The sequence below is a fragment of the Heptranchias perlo genome, chromosome 14 (assembly GCF_035084215.1).
Source record: "Heptranchias perlo isolate sHepPer1 chromosome 14, sHepPer1.hap1, whole genome shotgun sequence".
NCBI lineage: Eukaryota > Metazoa > Chordata > Chondrichthyes > Hexanchiformes > Hexanchidae > Heptranchias > Heptranchias perlo.
In genome coordinates, this window is record NC_090338.1 from 48,011,260 (window position 1) to 48,032,933 (window position 21,674).

General features: G+C 40.6%; 1 protein-coding gene across 3 annotated transcripts in view; it reads left to right on the top strand.

The window, feature by feature from the left end:
- Positions 1 to 21,674, top strand: part of neurl1b (neuralized E3 ubiquitin protein ligase 1B) — a 384,643-nt gene that overhangs the window by 337,806 nt on the left and 25,163 nt on the right. For 2 of the 3 annotated variants that reach the window (XM_067996408.1, XM_067996409.1), the window contains exons 2-3: positions 7,905 to 8,465; positions 17,979 to 18,686. In XM_067996408.1, the coding sequence (XP_067852509.1) occupies positions 7,905 to 8,465; positions 17,979 to 18,686 (1,269 nt within the window). The remainder of the gene's footprint in view (positions 1 to 7,904; positions 8,466 to 17,978; positions 18,687 to 21,674) is intronic. The other variant, XM_067996410.1, reaches the window with a different exon arrangement.

Below are 21,674 nucleotides of genomic sequence, written 5' to 3' on the forward strand. Positions count from 1 at the left end.
TTGTTCTTCCTACCAAAATGTATCACCTCACACTTCTCCGTGTTAAATTTCATCTGCCACGTGTCCGCCCATTCCACCAGTCTGTCTATGTTCTCTTGAAGTCTGTCACTATCCTCCTCATTGTTCACTACACTTCCAAGTTTTGTGTCATCTGCAAATTTTGAAATTGTGCCCTGTACACCCAAGTCCATGTCAATAATATAGATCAAGAAAAGCAGTGATCCCAGTACCGACCCCTGGGAACACCACTGCATACCTTCCTCCAGTCTGAAAAACAGCCGTTCACCACTACCCTCTATTTCCTATTTCGTATCCATGTTGCCACTGCCCTTCTTATTCCATGGGCTTCAATTTTATTGACAAGCCTATTATGTGGCACTTTATCAAACGCCTGTTGGAAGTCCATATACACGACATCAACCGTATTGCCCTCATCAACCCTCTCTGTTACCTCATCAAAAAACTCAACCAAGTTAGTCAAACACAAATTGTCTTTAATAAATCTGTGCTGGCTTTCCCTTATTAATCCACACTTGTCCAAGTGACTATTAACTTTGTCCTGGATTAATGTTTCTAAAAGCTTCCCTACCACTGGTGTTAAACTGACTGGCCTGCAGTTTCTGGGTTTATCCTTACACCCTTTTTTGAAAAAGGGTGTAACATTTGCAATTCTCCAGTCCTCCGGCACCACCTATGTCTAAGAAGGATTGGAAGATTGTGGCCAGTACTTCCACAATTTCCACCTTTACTTCCCTCAGCAACCTAGGATGCATCCCATCCGGGCCTGGTGACTTATCTATTTTAAGTACAGCCAGCCTTTCTAGTACCTCCTCTATCCATTTTTATCCCATACAGTATGTTAACTACCTCCTCTTTTACTGTGGCTTTGGCCGTATCTTCTTCCTTCATAAAGACAGATGCAAAGTACTCATTTAGAACCTCTGCCATGCCCTCTGCCTCCATGCATATATTTCCCTTTTGGGCCCTAATCAGCCCCACCCCTCCTCTTACTACCCATTTACTATTTATATGCCTATAGAAGACTTTTGGATTCCCTTTTATGTTAGCTGCTAGTCTATTCTCACACTCTCTCTTTACCCCTCTTATTTCTCTATGTTAATATATTAAAGACTTGGACTTGGGTGTACAAAGCACAAAATTTGCAGATGACATAACACTTGGAAGTGTAGTGAACAGTAAGGAGGATAGTGATAGACTTCAAGAGGACATAGACAGGCTGGTGGAATGGACAGACACATGGCAGTTGAAATTTAAGGCAGAGAAGTGCGAAGTAATACATTTTGGTAGGAAGAATGAGGAGAGGCAATATAAACTAAAGGTTGGAACAGAGAGGCCTGGGGATATATGTGCACAGATTGTTGAAGGTGGCAGGGCAGGTTGAGAAAGTGGTTAAAAAAGCATACGGGATCCTGGGCTTTATAAATAGAGGCATAGAGTACAAAAGCAAGGAAGTTATGATGAACCTTTATAAAACACTGGTTCGGCCACAATTGGAGTATTGTGTTCAATTCTGGGCACCGTACTTTAGGAAGGATGTAAAGGCCTTAGAAAGGGTGCAGAAAAGATTTACTAGAATGGTTCTAGGGATGAGGGACTTCAGTTACGTGGAGCAGCTGGGGTTGTTCTCCTTAGAACAGAGAACGTTGAGAGGAGATTTGATAGAGGTGTTCAAAATCATGAGGGGTCTAGACAGAGTAGATAGAGAGAAACTGTTCCTATTGGCGGAAGGGTCGAGAACCAGAAGACACAGATTTAAGGTGATTGGTAAAAGAACCAAAGGTGACATGAGGAAAATCTTTTTTACGCAGTGAGTGATTATGATCTGGAATGCACTGCCTGAAAGGGTGGTGGAGGCAGATTCAATCGTGGCTTTCAAAGGGGAATTGGATAAGTACTTGAAGGGAAAAAAATGCAGGGCTACGGGGATAGGGTGGGGGAGTAGGACTAGCTGGATTGCTCTTGCAGAGAGCCGCCACGGGCTCAACGGACTGAATGACCTCCATCTGTGCTGTGCCATTTTATGATTATGCCAAAGACTGACATTTTTATATGATCTACAAATTAGTTCTGTATAGTTTAGCTCCAGGCTGGTAGGCCCAGAACAGGAACAAGAGTGCCCCTGTTTGTCCTTGCAGAGCAGTACTCTCAAATTAGATATTGGTGGCTTGAATTTTCTGCTTCAGCGCTCCTGTTAGACACCACATATTGGGAAAATGCGTACCCACAGTCCCAGCTTTTCCTATCAGTTATTTCAATAGTTGGAAAATCATGCAGAATTTTCCAATATTCTCCCAGCATATGCCAAGAGCGCTGAGCAGAAAATCTTGGTGTTAATTTGCAAAAAGTTTATATAGTCTTTAACCAAATTTATTTTACCATTTTCTTTTAAATCTGAAGGGCATTTTCAAGAAGAGATTGCCTTGCATCTGGTACAATGGCAAATGTTGTATTTTAGCACATTTGTCATTGTACCATGTGTTGTCAAGGAAACTGTGTGAAGCTGTGAGTAGGAAGGTGCAGCTGTGATGCCCTTTACACAAGTGCACTTCCAAGATGGCCACAGAACAGGAATACTAACTCACATTTCATGTTCTTACTTTGCCAGGAGGGAAGTTATTATTGGGTTTTATAAGTTAGCATTAAAAATTAACTGGACTCAAATGGCTGCAGCTAGCTAGTAGAATGTGACTGGATCAGTGCTTTAAAAGGAATGTGCTCTTTTACTATAGATGTTAAAGTTATATGTTTCCTTGCTCAATATTGAAAGCTTATCTGAAAATAAAACCTACAATGCAGAAGTGATTTTTTTCTGAATTGTAAAAGGCAAAGACAGAGCAGTAAAATCATGCATTAGCAAAAGTGTTCAGTTGTGGAGAGCCTTTTCTGTAGGATTGAGTCACTTTTGTAATTACATGAAAACTGGCATCTTAAGAAAAAGGCTTTCAGTAATATTTTCTGCTTCATAAAATCCCAGGATGACTATTGTTAATAGATCCTGCAAACTCTTAAGAGCCCCTGGAATCTCCTCACATTGTGAATACATTATTACAAATAGCAATTATCTTTCCACCCACACCCTTTATCCCATAGGAATACAGTGTGCTTTTTTTTAATGCACAAAAGAACGTGAGCAAGTGAAATTTAACAATCAAGTTATGTCCATTAAATTGTAACCTTCTTATGGAGTGCACTTGGGTCACCATCTGTTTTCTCTGCATGGAATTGTCAATAGAATCAGAATAAAAAAACAATTGCTGTACAATAAGCCGTCTGATAATGATATTGTTAGCTTCCCAACTCAATTACAAAGCATTTGTGTTCTACTATATAGTAGCCTGCCACTTGAATGGGACTGTTCTTTTAATCAATCTGAGATAATTCTGCTCAAATGTTGTCCGTTCTCAGCTGCACTCTGTGAGAGCCAAGCATTGTTTGTGTACATTCTGTTAACTCTGTTCATAGCAACATATTTTATTGTTTGGGCTACTACAACCATGCTGACCCACTGATTCCCAGAAATACCAAATTCAAAGCGACTTCTAAACACACTGGAAATGGAACCCTTTCCTTAACTGAAGAGTTTGTTTGTAATGAAATTGATAAGTGTCATATCTGTATTTTGCAAATGAAAGAAAAAGATTGTCAAACTATTTTAGATGATGTGGGGAAAAGATACATTTAACAATCCACCTCACTTGGAAGAATGTACCGCTAGAGGGGTTACCAACAGATGTTAACAAGTACACACTAATATACTGCCAGGCCGGCGCGGACACGATGGGCCGAAGGGCCTCTATCCGTGCTGTATAACTCTATGACTCTATGACTTCCCAGCACTTCAATACTAAGTAAATTCTCATAAGTACTTGCAGTAATTACAGGGACAAACTGAGTGAACATCATTTGATTCTTTCTTTTGTGCTGGCCACTTTGTATTTCTGTGTTTTTAGAAAAAACTTTGTCTCTATTCCCAATAGAAAACTGGTAAATGAATGTAATGGAGTAGTTAGTACCAAATAAATAGTCAAGTGTCCATTTTCATCCCCAGGGCCAATTATTTGTGAATAGATGCACAAGTTCTCCTACAGTACAATTGTTATACATACGTGTTAAGGGCATATCACTGTGCTCCTATCTTTACAGTTGACCTTGTGATTCAAAACATCAGAACATTTGTAATCCAGGTAATAAAATTGATCTTTTTTTAACTCCAGAGAGATCAGTAGATTTGCTACAGACCACATTCTAATAAAAATATAAGAACTAGCTCAGTCTGTATCTCTTTCAATAACTTGTAACATTACATCTGCTTAAAACCGAGGTTCTTGTGGCCATTGCAATGCTTATGTGTCTGAAAAACAAATGTTAAGTGAGCATTGAGTGCTTAATGCTGAATTAACTTGGGGAATTTTCCTTTCATCATGTCATGAGAATTTGTCAGCTGCTTCATTGTTCTACCAACGGATGTCAGCAACTTTCTGAAAATGAGATCTAGCACTTGGTTAGAAAAAGATTTTAGTTGTACCAAATTATGCACTGATGTAATGCAATGAACTTACAGGATGGTAGTGACCATCTCCTTGAATGTCATTGTACAACACTGTCTACTTAAAGTAAGGTGTACAAAACTGAAAAACATGTCATTTTAATATCCATAGCAACACAGTACTAACATCACTTTCATATTTTATGCATGTGGTCCATCTAATTAATGACTGATTTGCAAGTCACAATGCTGCCTGGACATGGCCTAGGATTTAAAAAAAATTCTAATTGTATTTCTTGTTATCTTGTTTTTCATTGTGATGAGTTATGTGGGTTTTGTCTGTATCAACTTATGAGGAACATATTTTTAGTGAAACAGAATTAACAAGGCAGATGTGGTGAAAAAGTTGTTAAGTTATGGTATAAGCTTCTTTGACATGAGGTTTTAAAAATCGAGTCACGGTCTTTACTGATTGTCAAAGGAGCTCTGTTACAAGAGTCTGCCCACTCCAAACAGATGCCTGTTGCCAGCAATCAGCTTGTTCTGATCTATGTCATACCAGCACCAGTTTATCACTTTATACAATAAGGTAGTGTACCACATGCAATAAATAGGCAATTGAGTCCAGAGACTCTCTTGCCAGGGATAGTGAGTTAAAACTTTTTTCACAAATGTGACAGATCCGCAACCTGTAAATGTTGCAGATAGGAGTACGTTATGATGGCCTCTTGTATAGGTGGAAGAACCCTGGCTCTTGCTATCATTGGTGAGGTATTCTCATTATTTTGTGGTGAAGAGCACTCCTGGCAATATTTTCAGTGCCTTTTCAAATTATTTCTGTACTGTTGCTGTTTGCTGGTCGGTAGCATTACTAATGACTTTTATTTACATGAAATTGCATTTCAATGGTATATAAAAACCTAAACCTTGTCCAGTGACTGAGGTTTTTTAATCAGGGATTCAGAATATCATATTTTTCCAGTGGTAGAAATGGGAAATGCTGCAGTTCTTGGGAACACGTGTCCTTTTTCATATAATGAAAATAATTTTGTAATGTAATACAGCCAACACTATAAAATAAATCATTTTTTCTTTACATTATTAACTTGTTAAAATTATGTCATTTATGGGGTGTAGTGCCACCTGGGGTTGAATTGTAAAATAACCGCTGTTCTAGAAATCAATACATAGGGGATGAATTTCCTCATCATTTGCAGCGTATTTCAGGAGCACAATTGGTGCCCGTAAACTTTTGTGCCAGGAAAATAGAATAGAAGCTGTTTCTGCCAGTTTCACGCCTTTAAATCACTTTCCCCGAATTCGCTCACGCTTTTCGGCCCTTCCAGCACTCCACCTGCCAAGTGCCGAGTACCCTTGTTTAAATATATGGTGATGAGGGCCAATAGTGTTGCAGCTCCAAGGTTCCAGCTTTTACTGTTGCAATATACTTAGGGTAACTTAGATTGAGAATTATACGGCACAGCTCTTACTAGGATCTTCGAAGACAGGTAGAAGTGAGGAGTTTCTGAGCCTGAAGAGTCTGGAGAGTTTCGTTGGCGATTCCTGAAGCTGGGAAACTTTTTTACTGCAATTTCTTTTTGTTGATATTCAGCCTATACACGCCTGGACTTGCTTCTCACTGCTTCTGATAGGGTCAAACCACTGGCAGAATTTTTACTCATCGAGTTGGCCACTAGGCAAGACTTCTGACCAATTCTGAGGAAGAGTCTTAGACCTGAAATGTTGACTGACTTTTTTTTTTCCACAGATGCATAACTTCTGAGTATTTCCATCTTTCTCTGTGTTTGTTTTTAGATTTGCAGCTTCTGCAGTATTTTGCTTTTTGTTTAACAGGCCACTAAGATCTGGTTCCTAAAAAGTGCATAAAGACTTTTAATTTCCTGTTTTGTGTCACTATATTGACTTCTATAGCATGTGCACATAGAGGTTAGCAGAAGGGAGATTGAAAATTTTGTTAAGAAATTTCAATGAAGATCGATATATTTGTTGTTTTACTCCATATGCCTGGCTGTTGACTTTTTACATATTAAATACCAATTCTTCTTTTTATGCACGAGTCACCTGGATAAGCAGTCATAGTACAGGGAGATTTGGAGAAAGATACTAAAATCTGCTCTGATTAGGGTCAGCTGTTCCATTCCATATTCTTAGCTGGCTTCCGCCTCCCCCGTATTGATTTCTATCTTTATTTTAAAGCTGCTATTTCCTTTTCCAGTAATCTATTTGCTGATGTGGTATATTCAAAATCACCCAACCAGCAATTCCTTTACAGTCCACTGTCTTTGAAATCCATCCCTCCAATTATCTCAATCATATTTATTTTTCTTTTCAAAGTTATTCAATCAACACACAGAAATGTTAAGTGAAAGTGATTCTCCTTTTCCTCATTCTGGATGAAAATAGTAAGCAATAAAAGGGCGAATAACAGGGGTAGTAGAGCATTCAATACAGCTAGAAGCATAGCATCCAAACAGCGATGAGGAAGCATAGTAGCCTATTTTGGAAAGATTCTTATATACTGTATTTTAACCATTCTGGAGATACTCCAGAATGGAGCCCCGTTTAACACATAACAAGTCACAAAAGCATGTGAATATGTAGTCAAAATGGAGTTTGCTTCCGATTCTGGATTTTACAGATTGAATCAGGTTTGAGCATTGTGCTTTGGGAGCATTCCCGATCTCATTATACAATCCCTTAAATATCTATATTTGCAGTCGTCACATCACCAATTACCTACTGTAGTTAATCTGGATTTAGGTCCTATTTGGGTCTGATAGAAATCTGTACCTTCTGAGCCAAAAACATTCTACATAAGACATATGACAAGGAGAGTAGTTCTTTCTAAACAGTGCTATCCAGTGAGATGAGCTTGAAGATCAAGCGCTTGACTGTTAAACAAAAGGTTGTGAATTTGAGTGCTCGAGCTACCAGATATGCAGAGGAGCTCCCTGACCGTATTGGCCAAGTTCACCAGTTTTTAACTGGGCCACCAGATCAAGCAGCTTAACAGATATTACAAAATTTTTACTGCTTGAATCATGCAGGATAGTTGTAGAACAGCATTGATATCATTTATTGAGGGGCCAGTGTCATAGATCATCCTACAATCCTGCTGGGGGAAAGATTTGTGTTGGTACTCTGGAATTGGAATAGAATGAGAAAAAAGAACAGGAAACAAATATCTGAAGAATAATTACTTGGCAAAACCAAACACTTGTATCAAATGTGTTAACTCTGATGTCAAACCAGTTCTAATATTCAGTTTTATGGAAGTTATTATTAATAAACAATTTACCTGCATGAAGGAATGGAGTTGGTTATATTGAAGTAAAACCTGCCAGCCTTTCTAATGCCATTTATTTTTACCTTATAGATGCAACTCACCAGGCCCGCACTGGATCTGCTCGACAGTATTACACAGTTCCACCTAGCAGTCATGAACGGAGAGCACATCCTAACATCGCTGAGCCTCCTAGGTTTCATTCACAGGCCAAAGGCAAAAACATTCGTCTGGACTCGCATTTCAGAAAAGCCACCCGGAAAAACAGTTTCTGTAATGGTGTAACCTTCAGCAACCGTCCAGTTCACCTTTATGAAAAAGTGAGATTACGGTTATCAGTGGTTCTTCATGGATGGAGTGGTGCTTTACGGTTTGGTTTTACAAGTCATGATCCCTCTCTGATGGGCTCTGCAGACATCCCGAAGTATGCATGTCCTGACTTGGTAACCAGGCCTGGTTACTGGGCCAAAGCGCTACCCGAAAGATTTGCTCTAAAAGACAATGTCCTTGCCTTCTGGGTGGACAGGCATGGACGAGTATTTTACAATGTGAACGATGAAGACCCTATTCTTTTCCAGTGTGGCATTAATGCTTCAGGACCACTCTGGGCGTTGATTGACATTTATGGAATTACACAAGAGGTCCAAATGCTTGGTGAGTATTCCAACAGTAAAATAAAATCTCCAATAATTCTAAAGTAGAGTCAGGATGAGTAGCCCTCTAGGGTAATTGTTAAAATGCCCATCCCCTAACACGTCTGGGTTGCCTATTACTTGAGCCCACCCACACCTGTCACTGTTAAGGCCGCAGTTTGTTAGTTATATGGCACGACCCTCAATCTAGCAGGTGGAGAAGGAAAAGGAAATACTGATGCAGTTTGCTTGCAAGTGTTCCATTATCAAAGTCATTATCGTGGAGTAGCCTACAATCTCCATCTCCAACTAGTAAAAACACTTTTAAAAAGAACACAGCCAAGAGATTACAGAATTAAAGGATCACGTGCCAGTGATGCAATATACTGGATCCAATTAGCAATGATTTTGGGAAAGAATGGCGACACAACTGGCCAAAATTCAAGATTTCTTGTTGAGACTTTTGCTCAGAAGCCATGTGTAAAGATCTGTGAGATCATATGATAAATCAAGTCATAAGGATCAAACCGGGCAATTTATTCAGTAAAACAGTTGTGGAGTTATTACAGCATTTGAGTGCCGCACTGTTTGTTTTTTTTTTGCCTCGTACCTTTAAATTTGAAAATTTGCATCCTTGCATTTGCAAACTTGCAGTTTCTCTAATGTTGGAATTCTGCCATTAACAGTCTACCAATTAAAACAATTAATGTTAGATTTGCATAAGTTTCAGAGTAGCACTGCTGCCATTTTGCTTGTGGGTGGGTGAGCAGACTACAGTTCCTGTACATTGTGTATTTTCTTATTGTGTTAATAGGAAAGATTGAATAAAAGAATGGTATGTTTTGTTTTCAGCACAGTACGCAAGTGTTAGTTTGAAGCATGCAGCTGTTGTCTGCCCAACCTACTCACATGCAAAATAGTCTGCATGACATTAGTGTAAATCATTTAAAATATTGGTCCAGATTTTGCTGGAGCAGGGCATCTCGAGGCATGCCTTATTAACTAGACTTGTTCGTGACACGTTTAGGTTTTAACATTTTTTGCCCACAAAGTTGCTGGAAGTGCGAGCTGATAGTGGAGGGCAACAGGGCACCTGGGACCTTGGTGAACAACAGGACAAACAGTGTATTTCCTTAACCAATGATTGAGAAATAAACAGAGGAAGGACTGAGAAGGAAGGTGAATTAGATTGGGCAAATTCAATGTCAAATCCGGTACAGAAAGAGAAATAAAGAGAGGAAAAGAAAGATTTGATTAAGAGAGAGAGAAAAAAAGAGACAGAAAGGAAAAGTAAGAAAAACATTTTTTAGATGTAAAATTTGACGTTTTCAGCACAGTATGTAAATTTGAAATTAATAACTGTGTGCATCGTTCACATGCCTTTATTTTTTCAGCAAAATCTGGGCCTGTGTATTTCAAATTGAAGGATTGTTACTAAATCGCAGTGCTAGTGATTCAGCCATCAGCAATACCAGTTTAAACAATCAAGATCATCCTGATAAAATGATAGAGATCAAAAGATGCTTGTAATCTGAGATCTGCAGTGACGTCATTTCATCATTATGTGATCCCATCAGCTAATACCTGCGTGCTAAAAATATATATATTTTTATAAATAGCTATATTGCAAAAATGTCATGACAGCAGCAATTATCACATTTACTGCAGCATGAATTTTCCTGGAGCCAATATTTCAACGGTAAGGTATCATTTTTGGAGCAGGATGTTCCAGAAATGGAGCCTGCCCAAAAATTACCCAAAAGGTCAACATTACCCTTTTGAGGCATAGTGCTCAGTATTTCTCTAGTATCAGCTTCATTCTTACAAAGCATGCAAATGTAGATCTAACATACACTGAGACAGTTCTAGAATTCTGCTTTTCAATGGCTTCAGCCATAAATGCAATGTTAAATGTTCATTACAACACACTGCAGCTTGGAAGAACAGTGAGGCTTCTTCATTCCAATAGGATATTTTTAAAATATCTTCTCCAGTTATGTGGTAGAGCATGGCTCCAAATGGTAGTTTTTTTCTTCCCCTAATATTTTGCAACCCCTCAATTACTGGGATAAAAATTCTCCTGTCAGTACATGCGCATATTCTCCTGTCAGTACATGCGCATATTTTTCACTGCTACACAATCCAATATTAAGATCTAATGCAAAGCAACACAGGAGTACACACAGACTAATGTGAGGTGGAAATGATCCCTGAATACGTTATGATTTTCTTCCATACTCACTTTGTCAGTGAATGATGTAATTTTTCAATTACTAATAATACAGCTGCAAACATACACACCAGAACCACACTTTTTTTCAATCAGAGGGGTGCAGATGACAACGCATAGTTCTACCAATATTTTTTTTAAATGCTGTACATTCTCTAATGCGTTAAAACCATTAGTCATGTACCAGTGTATGAGGAGGAAAGCACACTATTTTCTCCCTACTTGACATCCCTATTGTTGTCACTGAAAAATTTCCCATCTTTTACATTCTTTTTAATTTATATATTTTGGTGAATTTTTGTGCCCATAAAGGTGAAGGATATCGGTGGTGGGGAACAGAGCACCTTTGTCACTCTTGTCACCACTCTTGTCCATGTCAAACACTCCCATATCAAATAAAACCCAGCTGCCCCAATAATGTGCTTTGAAGGAAAGGAAGCCCTGAGGAAGTAATTTTTTGTCAGGGAGCTCTTTTCAGTGGAAAATGACAATGGAAAGGAAAATCAGGCGACATGTATAACAGGCAGTCGATCCGCTACCACTCATATTACACCCCTGCCAAAGTTGAAAGTTCCACCCACTAATATCTTGACTCTTTGGGGGGAAAATTCGATAGGGCCTATTATTATTGGGCATAGGTAGTGTGATCTGCTATTAACCCAGGCCCAATGGCCCCTGTGAGAACTTCGTCCTGCCTCAGTACTCACCATCAATCTACATTGAAATCCAGGCCTTGCATCTCTATTCAATGCAATTAACACTTTCCACCAGCAGGGGAGCCCTAATCTCTTAAAGGGAGTATGTCTCTTCAAGTCTCTTAAACGTAGCCGGTACCTGTTATTTGCTAAAAATAACAGTCTGCTGTCTGCACGGAGTCATCACACAGGTAAAACACAGATGCAGATCCCTTCCCTAGGTTTACAAACTGATGAGTTATGTTAAAACATTGAATAAAGGTTGCGCGCTTCTAAATCTCACATCCTCCAACCTTCATGCCAAACCTCACCAATCTGTCGATCTAAGTTGGTACCAGGCCTGCGAGAGTGTGTGCACCAAGGTTCTCTGCTGATGCACTAGAGACCTTGGTGCAAGAGGTGGAAAGAAGGAGGGACATCCTATATCCACGGGGATGTGGGGGGGAGGGGTGCAAGAGGCCCTCCAGACATATGCTAAAAAGGCAGTGGGAGGCAGCGGGGGATGAAGTCAATGCCAGGCGCACATTGCCACGAACATGGATGCAATGCAGGAAGAAGTTCAATGCTTTGACATGAGTGGTCAAGGTGAGTGAGGTCAACTGTCAAGTGGCATCTCCTACCAACTGCACCACTATCCGCATCCACTGCTCCATGCACTACCCCCCATCACCCACATACCAACAAACTCTTTCCATCAGTACTCAATTCCTCCAATCAGATGCTTCCTCTCACCCTTACACATTACTATTGTTGCAAGCCACCCACCACAACTCACAGGCTGCACACACTGGCAGCTATTCAACCATGACAGGCACATCACCCAGACACACGTCCTGCTTTCTTGTAGAAGTAGGTGGCACATAACAGGAGGCAGCAATTGGCAGTGGCATTTAGCCCCTCGAGCCTGTTCCACCATTCAATGAGATCATGATGAGCTTGTGACCTAACTCCATATACCCGCCTTAGCCCCATATCCCTTAATACCCTTGGTTCACAGAAATCTATCAGTCTCAGATTTAGAATTCACAATTGAGATAGCATCAACTGCCGTTTGCAGAAGAGCGTTCCAAACTTCTACCACACTCTGCGTGGAGAAGCGTTTCCTAACTTCACCCTTGCACGTCCTGACTCTAAATGTTATGCTATGTCCTCGCATCCTAGTATTCAAGTATAGGAGACCTCCAAAAACAGTTACATATGTATCGGTAGCCAGAAGTAATAATCCAGCCACTAACCTGTAAATCCTACATGGTCCCTTTAAATAGCGCTGGTGGAGGTCCTCCAGGCACTCTAAGACACGTTCAGGTGTTTGAGGTTAAGACTGTGCATTGAGTTGAGCGTTAAATGCCAAAATGGTGTCTATCACTTTAAATCAGTGTTGCATACTGATTGTATCCATTTTCGCCTTACTTTACATGATTCCAGCGTTTGGTATTTGTGCTTGAGCTAACTCCTATACCAAGATGGCATCCGGCGCACGTCATGCTGGAAACATGCGTGCGCAACCAAGATGCCATCTAGAATATTCAAGAGGCCGCATAGTGCCGAGTCAACATGTGCCCCTTTTTTAAAAATGAGTTTTTCTGCTGGCGTGGAAATTCTTGAGTAAGGTCTCCCTCCCTTCTAGACTATTCACTAGGAAAAATTCTCATTTGTCTCCCCAGCAAGCAGTATTAGTTGCAACCTTGCAACCTGTCTGATAGGTGCTCTGGAGCCAAGGAACTTTGGGAAATTGCACTATTAACGTAGTTTTCCAGGACTGGACAGCTCCAGAGCAGCTCTCGAGTTAAACTGAAAATACAGTTGGATTATGGGCCTGTTATGACCTTAGCTGCAGGTATACCTTGATCATATTTGTAACAGTGGGAAAAAGTAAAGTCTGGTTCTGATAGCCTCCAACCCCATCTTCTTATTTATCTGAGTGGTTCTAATAGCCTTCAGTCCCACCCTCCAAGAAGTCTAATTGATTGATACTGATATCTTCAATCCCAGTGAAAAAAGTTGATTTTTCTTGTGAACCATTAACAAATAGACACATGATGAAATGCTGATGGTTGGCATGTATGCATGTGTCCATGCCTCTTGGAAGCTTAGATAGACTGGATTCAAAAAGGGCAGATTGCCAACCAGTCACCCTGACCATTATATTTAAGTGGCCTAGCTGCATGGTTCTGGTTAGTGATTGAAGGCCACTTGACAGCATAGTCCCAATTCGTATGTTAACTAATGACAGTTGCTGAGCAATCAGAATAAGTTGTCATTCAAACAGTTCTACGACTACATCGAGGATGTCAATTGACATCAAATCTTATTAAGCCACAATGCCCCTGCTCACACCTACATGCTTTCAATCAGAAATCACACTCCCTCGTTTCATGGATATTCTAAACTTATGTCCCTACCCAGAAAAATTGCTTAATGGATAATGTGTGAGGTACTGCCATGGAAGGGGTGGGTGGAAATGTCCCTTCCTCATAGCCTGGCCAAAAAAAGCTGCAGCTGGGACTATTGCTGATGGCTGCTAAACAATGAAGCTACTCTTTGTGCCACACTGAATCGGAATTCAATGTATAATGAAGGAATACTTCAAAAGAAACTAAGCATTTTAGAAAACATTGAGCTAGCATTCAAATAAAAGTATTTCATGCAGATCTTAAAACACGTTATATAATAACATCAAACTTAATCAGATGATCACAACAAATGACATCAGTTTTATAATTGCTGTCTGAAAATATCATTCGTTAGCTAGCGAACCTTTACTACAAATTAAATGGCAATTATTCTGCAACATTTTATGAAGGACATGAAAGACAATGCACTGGAACAATTTAATTGCTGTGGCTGGTTCTTCTACACCAAAAAAACTTTCTTGATTTATCCTTCTCACATGCAGTTGGACATTGAGGGGCCATAAGCATGTAAATGTACACCTAGTCCTCCTCTCCCCCGCCCCAGTCCCGACACTTTGCAGCTCAGCGCAGAACTCCTCTTCGACTTTTGTACATGTTGCATGCTATAAATGAGATGATTTCAGTATTTAAATTCCATGAGTAGTTTGGCCACAGTTGCAGCCATTGGAATGATGTGCCTAGAAACTAGACGTCATCCCGGATACTGGAATGTCCTCGAAATGATCACTTTATGAGACATCATTCTTTTAACAACATTTCAAGAAGAAAATATTTTTTAATAATTGTTCCTATTTTTAAGTTTGCAGTTTTGATATGGTCCCTCAGGTTCAAATTTCGTGTGACTACTGTACTTATTTGCCACAGTGATAGTTGCACAGTGGGCTAATCCTCTCCGCTACACAAATTAGGTGCCAATTCACAATGCATCTGAGCTCACTATGGGACAACAAAATGATCACAGATAATGCCTCTATGCATAAGCAAATCACTAGCAAATACGGAGATGAAACGTGTAGATTGCTGATTTGTGGATGGCGTCCCTAGCCTGATTGTCTGGTTCAACGAATCATAGAAGTTTACAACATGGAAACAGGCCCTTCGGCCCAACATGTCCATGTCGCCCAGTTTATACCACTACGCTAGTCCCAGTTGCCTGCACTTGGCCCATATCCCTCTATACCCATCTTACCCATGTAACTGTCCAAATGCTTTTTAAAAGACAAAATTGTACCCGTCTCTACTACTGCCTCTGGCAGCTCGTTCCAGACACTCACCACCCTTTGAGTGAAAAAATTGCCCCTCTGGACCCTTTTGTATCTCTCCCCTCTCACCTTAAATCTATGCCCCCTCGTTAAAGACTCCCCTACCTTTGGGAAAAGAATGGTTATCACTGAGAAAGCTAAACGGAGGGAAAGTAGAGATAAACATGTGAGAACAGATGAATGGCTTCAGCCTGCAATCTTCGTGCTTTAATCATAGTATTCTTAACCTTGTAAACTCCCCCAACAACATCTGCTTTGGCCTGATCAGCGATTAGATTCAGAAGCTGCAGGCTGCGTCTTATATCCCACATGAACCACTCACTGCTTCTCACCTTCCGTTCCATTCACTATCCATTGCCATATGAGAAACACAACCTACACTTGGAATAAGCAAGCACTGCCTGTCTCTGCTGAAATGACAGCACACCTGTGGTTTAAATGTCTTGATGAGTCTTTTCAGACCATTTTAAAATGCCATGGTTGATGGCAATTTGGTGGTATTATAGATGGCCCTGCCCGTAACTGTAACTGTGGCCATCATGACAATACACATGCCACAATGATTGCGACTGTTAACATATCGTTATTTGATTCTTAAATAAAACACTATCTGCCATAACACGAGGGGGGAATAGTTTATTTAAACCAAAAATAAACTCACTTTCCAAATCTATATGACTGATATATATTTTGCACTGTTCAAAACAAGGGGAAAAACAACTGATTTGCAGTTGCAGGAAAATACAGGAAAAATCCTCCCTTTTCCCACTTTATGATGCAGAGGAAACATCTGGAACCAAAATAGCACATCATTCCCAATGTACTTGCATGTCCGGACATCAGCATGTAGTCTCCTTGGGGACAAATTAAGATGATAATTAGCCATTACCTTTGTGGCTCTTTGATTGTGTTTTTTTTAAAGGAAGGGACTTTCCATTAGTAGCTGAATACTTGTATGACTATCCATTTTTTCAAAAAGTCAGTGAACCAATAAGCAATTAAGTTAACCATGTTTCAAGCACAACAGTGAAAACAAATCAGTTCTAAGGATTCAGTAGTAACATCCAGAAACCATCAGGTGTGATGTTTCTAGTTAACAGAAATAGATGAGGGATCAAGCTTAATCCCCATGGATTTAGTGCCTGCTCGAAGAGGCTTTACCATATATGGCATTTCAGTCTGAGTCATTCAGCAGATGAACCACAGTGAAGGCCTCGTACTCTAAATGACTAAACGCCTGCCTTTGAAGAAAGTTGTTGATGTACTCCTTAGGCAGCTTCATCAGTTCAGCTCAATTTGAACTGATGATTTGATAAAGGGTTCTCAATTTGGACCCGCAAATTCCAATCCCAACAACAAGCATGTTGTAATGTATTCTGCATGGTTGCTGTAATATAGCTTGCTATTCTTAGTTTGTACAGCTGTGAAAGGAACTCTAAAAACACCATGATTTTCTAGTCCACCCACGCCTGTCAGATTTGGCTTTCACAGACTACTGACATTATGGTAATGGTAGAACTAATAACTATTTCTTCATAAGAACTCTTGCTTCAATTATTGTTCTTAAGTAGACTTTTCAGAACAGTCTACAATTGACTATTAATGATGGTCTTTAGATGTAACTCAGTAATGTGAGCTGCAGCACTAATCAGAGAAAAGCCTCAATAACCAAGGGTGCAGGAATAACGTTTAGTTCAAAGGTGTTTATAGAACTGTTGTAATGATTGCAGGGGCAAGTCTCCATTAAAGTTAATGATTTTTTCTAGTGTTACTTTTTGGTAAACCTCCCCCATATAAAAATGAACATCTATTTTGCTGGCTGATTTTCAGTGATTTGACTGAGGACTGTCCTGAGCTGCAACAAGACCCAGGACACAGAAATCAAGCAATTTTCTCCCTCCTCTACCAATCCAAATAATACAAAGGAACATCCATGTGATAGATCCTATTACCCCTGTATTTCTGGGTCCAGCCTGTACTCCGTCATCTGTCTATCCCCTTCTCTTTTCAGCCTTGAAGATCTAGTTCTGGCTTAGTGTGTTGAACACTAGACTTTCACCTTTGGATTTGATTCTAGTCCAAACGCTTGAGTTGATGGTCTCTTCTCGGTAGTTGCTGAAGGTCTTATAATGAATGCACTTGTAACCAATTCTCAGTGGACAAGGATACAGTGCGCAACATAAAGTACTCAGCTTCTACACTAACCATTGCTGTATGAGGCTTGACAACAAAAAGTAGGAATTGGAAATGATATTCTGGTGAAGGATGGGGGCTTGATTTTCAATATTGATGTTTGATGTATTGGCTGGACCACTTAAAGGAGCTCTACGTTACATTTCATTCATGTCACACCTGCACAGGGAAAGCTCGATACTGTTTTTGGATACATAGAGTAAAGTGCTTGATTTCCTAGCACTCTCATTCTTCACCTTGATCAGCAAACAAGCTAGATGTGTGAGTGCATGCAGGCACACACAGTGCAGCAACAGTCGGCGTCCGATTGATGTTCTGCTGATTTGTGTACGCTCCCACTTGTTCCAAGTTCTTCTCACTGGTTTTAAAACAGGGAGGAGAAATTTCAATTTGGAAAAATACCATCAAAACAGGAAAAAAAACATTAATAACCTTTTCCACATAGTGATAAGATTCTGAGCAAATGATACCACAGTATTAGTTATTGACTAACATACATCTAAATTTCAAGATGAAGGGAAACCGGAAACTCTAATCAGACAAATGAAATGTAAAAGAACAGATCCACACAGTATATTTTAATTGGTAGTTTTGATTAGAGTTAATGGAGTTTGGGCAATTTCATCTTTTTAATATCACTGAGTATTGCACATGTCTATGGCATCATAATATCTGTGGAAAAAAATGTTTTCTTATCGAAGATATAACAATAGTAATGATTTCCTTCTGTTTCTGTTGCAGAGAGTATGTTTGCAGAAACCATCACTTCAGCACGACTCAACACAGCACGACTAAGCAGTTGCCTTCCTCAGACCAGTCATGACAACGCCAACTTCAATAACAATGAACTGGAGAACAGTGTTGTGGTGGCAAAAATCACAAACCTAAACCTAGGTGAAGTTCAGAGCCTTGCACCAGACAATCACAATTTACCGTGTTGTACCAACAGACGGCTTCGCTCACGAGGCCTGCCATCTTTTCTCGACACTGACCTTCACTTTCACCATATACGAGGGCCTGATGTCACCCTTTCTCAGGACAGAATGGGAGCATGCACAAACTGGCAGGAGAGTACTAGGACTCTGGTGTTCTCTGATCGGCCTTTGCATACTGGGGAGACCCTGTATGTGGAGGTGGGGCATTTAGGGTTGCCATATTACGGTGCTCTGCTCTTTGGTGTAACGTCATGTGACCCCAGCACTCTGCGAATAAATGAGCTCCCAGCGGATCCAGACTTCCTGCTTGATCGTAAGGAATATTGGGTAGTGTACAGAGGTTTTTCAGTGCCCAACAGTGGTGATATTTTCAGTTTCACCATTCTGCCAAATGGCGAGCTCCATCATCGCATTAATGGAATAAACGTAGGGATGTTGGTGTATGTGGACACCACTCAGTCACTGTGGGTGTTCTTCAGCCTACATGGAGTTGTCAATCAGCTAAGGATACTGGGTAAGTACATGCGTACTTGCTTATTAGTCCCACATACTAAAATTATAGTTACAAGGTGACTTATAAAACATATATTGATATTGTTTTCTTTACTAAAATAGCTATAAATGAGTTCCTTTGATAACTCAGTGGGTACTTGTTGCTGTATGGTTTTCTGAGCCATACAGGCTAGAAGGGTCCCAGGAATAGGAAGAAGAAACTTGGCCAAGGTTTCTGCTATTAGCTGATAGCGTAAGTGAACTGCTTGGGTGAGGTACTGTAGGGCAGTTGCTGCATGAGTCATTACCGTCAGGACAGAAGTGGGGATACAACCCAAAGTATTATCCTTTTCAAGATTCATTTGAGAACATGTAATTCTCTCTGTGAGGTATTGGAACAAATCCTGCAGAACGCTAATGCTCATATAGAATTACAATTCTTATAGAATCATAGAAAGTTATGGCACAGACGGAGGCCATTCGGCCCCTCATGTCAGTCCTGGCCGAAAAAGAGCTATCCAGCTTAATCCCACTTTCCAGCACTTGGTCTGTAGCCCTGTAGGTTACGGCACTTCAAGTGCACATCCAAGTACTTTTTAAATGAGTTGAGGGTTTCTGCCTCTACTACCCTTTCAGGCAGTGAGTTCCAGACTCCCACCACCCTCTGGGTGAACAAAATTCTCCTTCGCTCCCCTCTAATCCTTCTACCAATTACTTTGGATCTATGCCCCCTGTTCACTGACCGCTCTGCTCAGGGAAATAGGTCCTCCCTATCCACTCTATCTAGTCCAGTCGTAATTTTATATACCTCAATTAAATCTCCCCTCAGACTCCTTTGTTCCAAAGAAAACAACCCCAGCCTATCCAATCTTTTCTCATAGCAAAAATTCTCTGGCCCTGGCAACATGTTTGTAAATCTCCTTTGTACCCTCTCTAGTGCAATCACATCTTTCCTGTAATGTGGTGACCAGAACTGTATGCAGTATTCAAGCTGTGGCCTAACCAATATTTTATACAGTTCTAGCATAACCACCCTGCTCTTATATTCTATGCCTCGGCTAATAAAGGAAAGTATCATGTATGCCTTTTTAACCACCTTATCTACTGTCCTGCTACCCCTTCAGGGATCTGTGGACATGCACTCAAGGTCCCTCTGTTCTTCTACACCTCTCAGTATCCTCCCATTTATTGTGTACTCCCTTGTATTGTTTGCCCTCCCCAAATGCATTACCTCACACTTCACTGGATTTCTTTTTATTCGTTCATGGGATGTGGGCAAGGCCAGCATTTATTGCCCATCCCTAATTGTCCTTGAGAAGGTGGTGGTGAGCCGCCTTCTTGAATTGCTGCAGTCCGTGTGGTGAAGGTTGTCCCACAATGCTGTTAGGAAGGGAGTTCCAGGATTTTGACCCAGCGACGATGAAGGAACGGTGATATATTTCCAAGTCGGGCTGGTGTGTGACTTGGAGGGAAACGTGCAGGTGGTGTTATTCCCCTGTGCCTGCTGCCCTTGCCCTTCTAGGTGGTAGAGGTCGCGGGTTTGGGAGGTGCTGTCAAAGAAGCCTTGGTGAGTTGCTGCAGTGCACCCTGTGGATGGTACACAATACAGCCACAGTACGCCGGTGGAGAAGGGAGTGAATGTTTAGGATGGTAGATGGGGTGCTAATCAAGCGGGCTGCTTTGTCCTCTGGATTGAATTCTATTTGCCACTTTTCTGCCCACCTGACCAGTCCATTGATATCTTCCTGCAGCCTACAGCTTTTCTCCTCACTATCAACCAGACGGCCAATTTTTGCAATCAAGCCCCCCACATTCAAGTCCAAATCATTAACATATACCACAAAAAGCAAAGGTCCTGGTACTGAGCGTTACGGAACCCCACTGGAAACAGCCTTCCACAGCCAAAACACCCGTCAACCATTACCCTTTGCTTCCTGCCACTGAATCAATTTTGGATCCAACTAGCCACTTTCCCTTGGCTCCCATGGGCTTTTACTTTTTTCCCAATCTGCCATCTTGGACCTTGTCAAAAGCCTTGCTAAAATCCATGAACACTACATGAAACGCTTAACCCTCATTGACCCTCCTTGTTACCTCCTCAAAAAATTCATTCAAGAAATTAATTAAACCATCAATTAAAAGGAATTTAATCATGTCTTATTGGATCCCATATAGAAATTTCTATATGCAATGAAAATAGTTGTCTTGGCAGCATGTACAAATCAAGGATATTTAAATATCCTTGTATATTTAAATTTGTTCTGTTATTGTAATTGCTGTGACTTTCACCAGCAAACCACTGGGGCAATTAACCAGCAAAATTTACTATGCCTTACAGTATGAGGCAGTGGAATGAACACACAGTTGAAATGCTAGGATTTCTGAATCACCACAGTTTAATTCTAGAATGTTACAGCAAAGGAACAGGCCATTTGGCCCATTAAGTCTGTGCTGGTTCTTTTCTGCACATGAGCCACCTAGTTTCATCCCGTTCCCCATATCCTTTAGTAGGCCTGTTGTTCAAGCAGCTACTTTATTCCATTTTAAAAGAATTGATGGTCTCTGCTTCAACAACAGTTTGTGGCAAAGAAATTCCACATTCTAACCATACTCTTATATAGAGACTTTTTTTCCAACTTCCCCATTGATTCTTCTTTGTAATTATCTTAGATCAATGTTCTCTTGGTACCATGTCGCTAATCAGTGGAAACCATTTATCATTATTTATCTTAACATACCCTTTCATAAACAAAAAACAATTGTCACCCCTTAACCTTCTCAATTCTATGGGGTCGATTTTAATGAGAGTGCACTCAGGGCAGGCTGGTGTATGGGTTGGGAGGGAAACACCTGTGGGGAGTTCAGCATGAGGCCCAGACCGTTTTAACTCCTGAGCCTCATTTGAATAAAGTAGGATGGTCTTCCACCCAAAACCGTCGAGAGTGACATCAAGGCTGGTGGCGGGAGCAATAATTGGGTCAGGAGCCCGAGGATGCTGGGGACCCAAGGA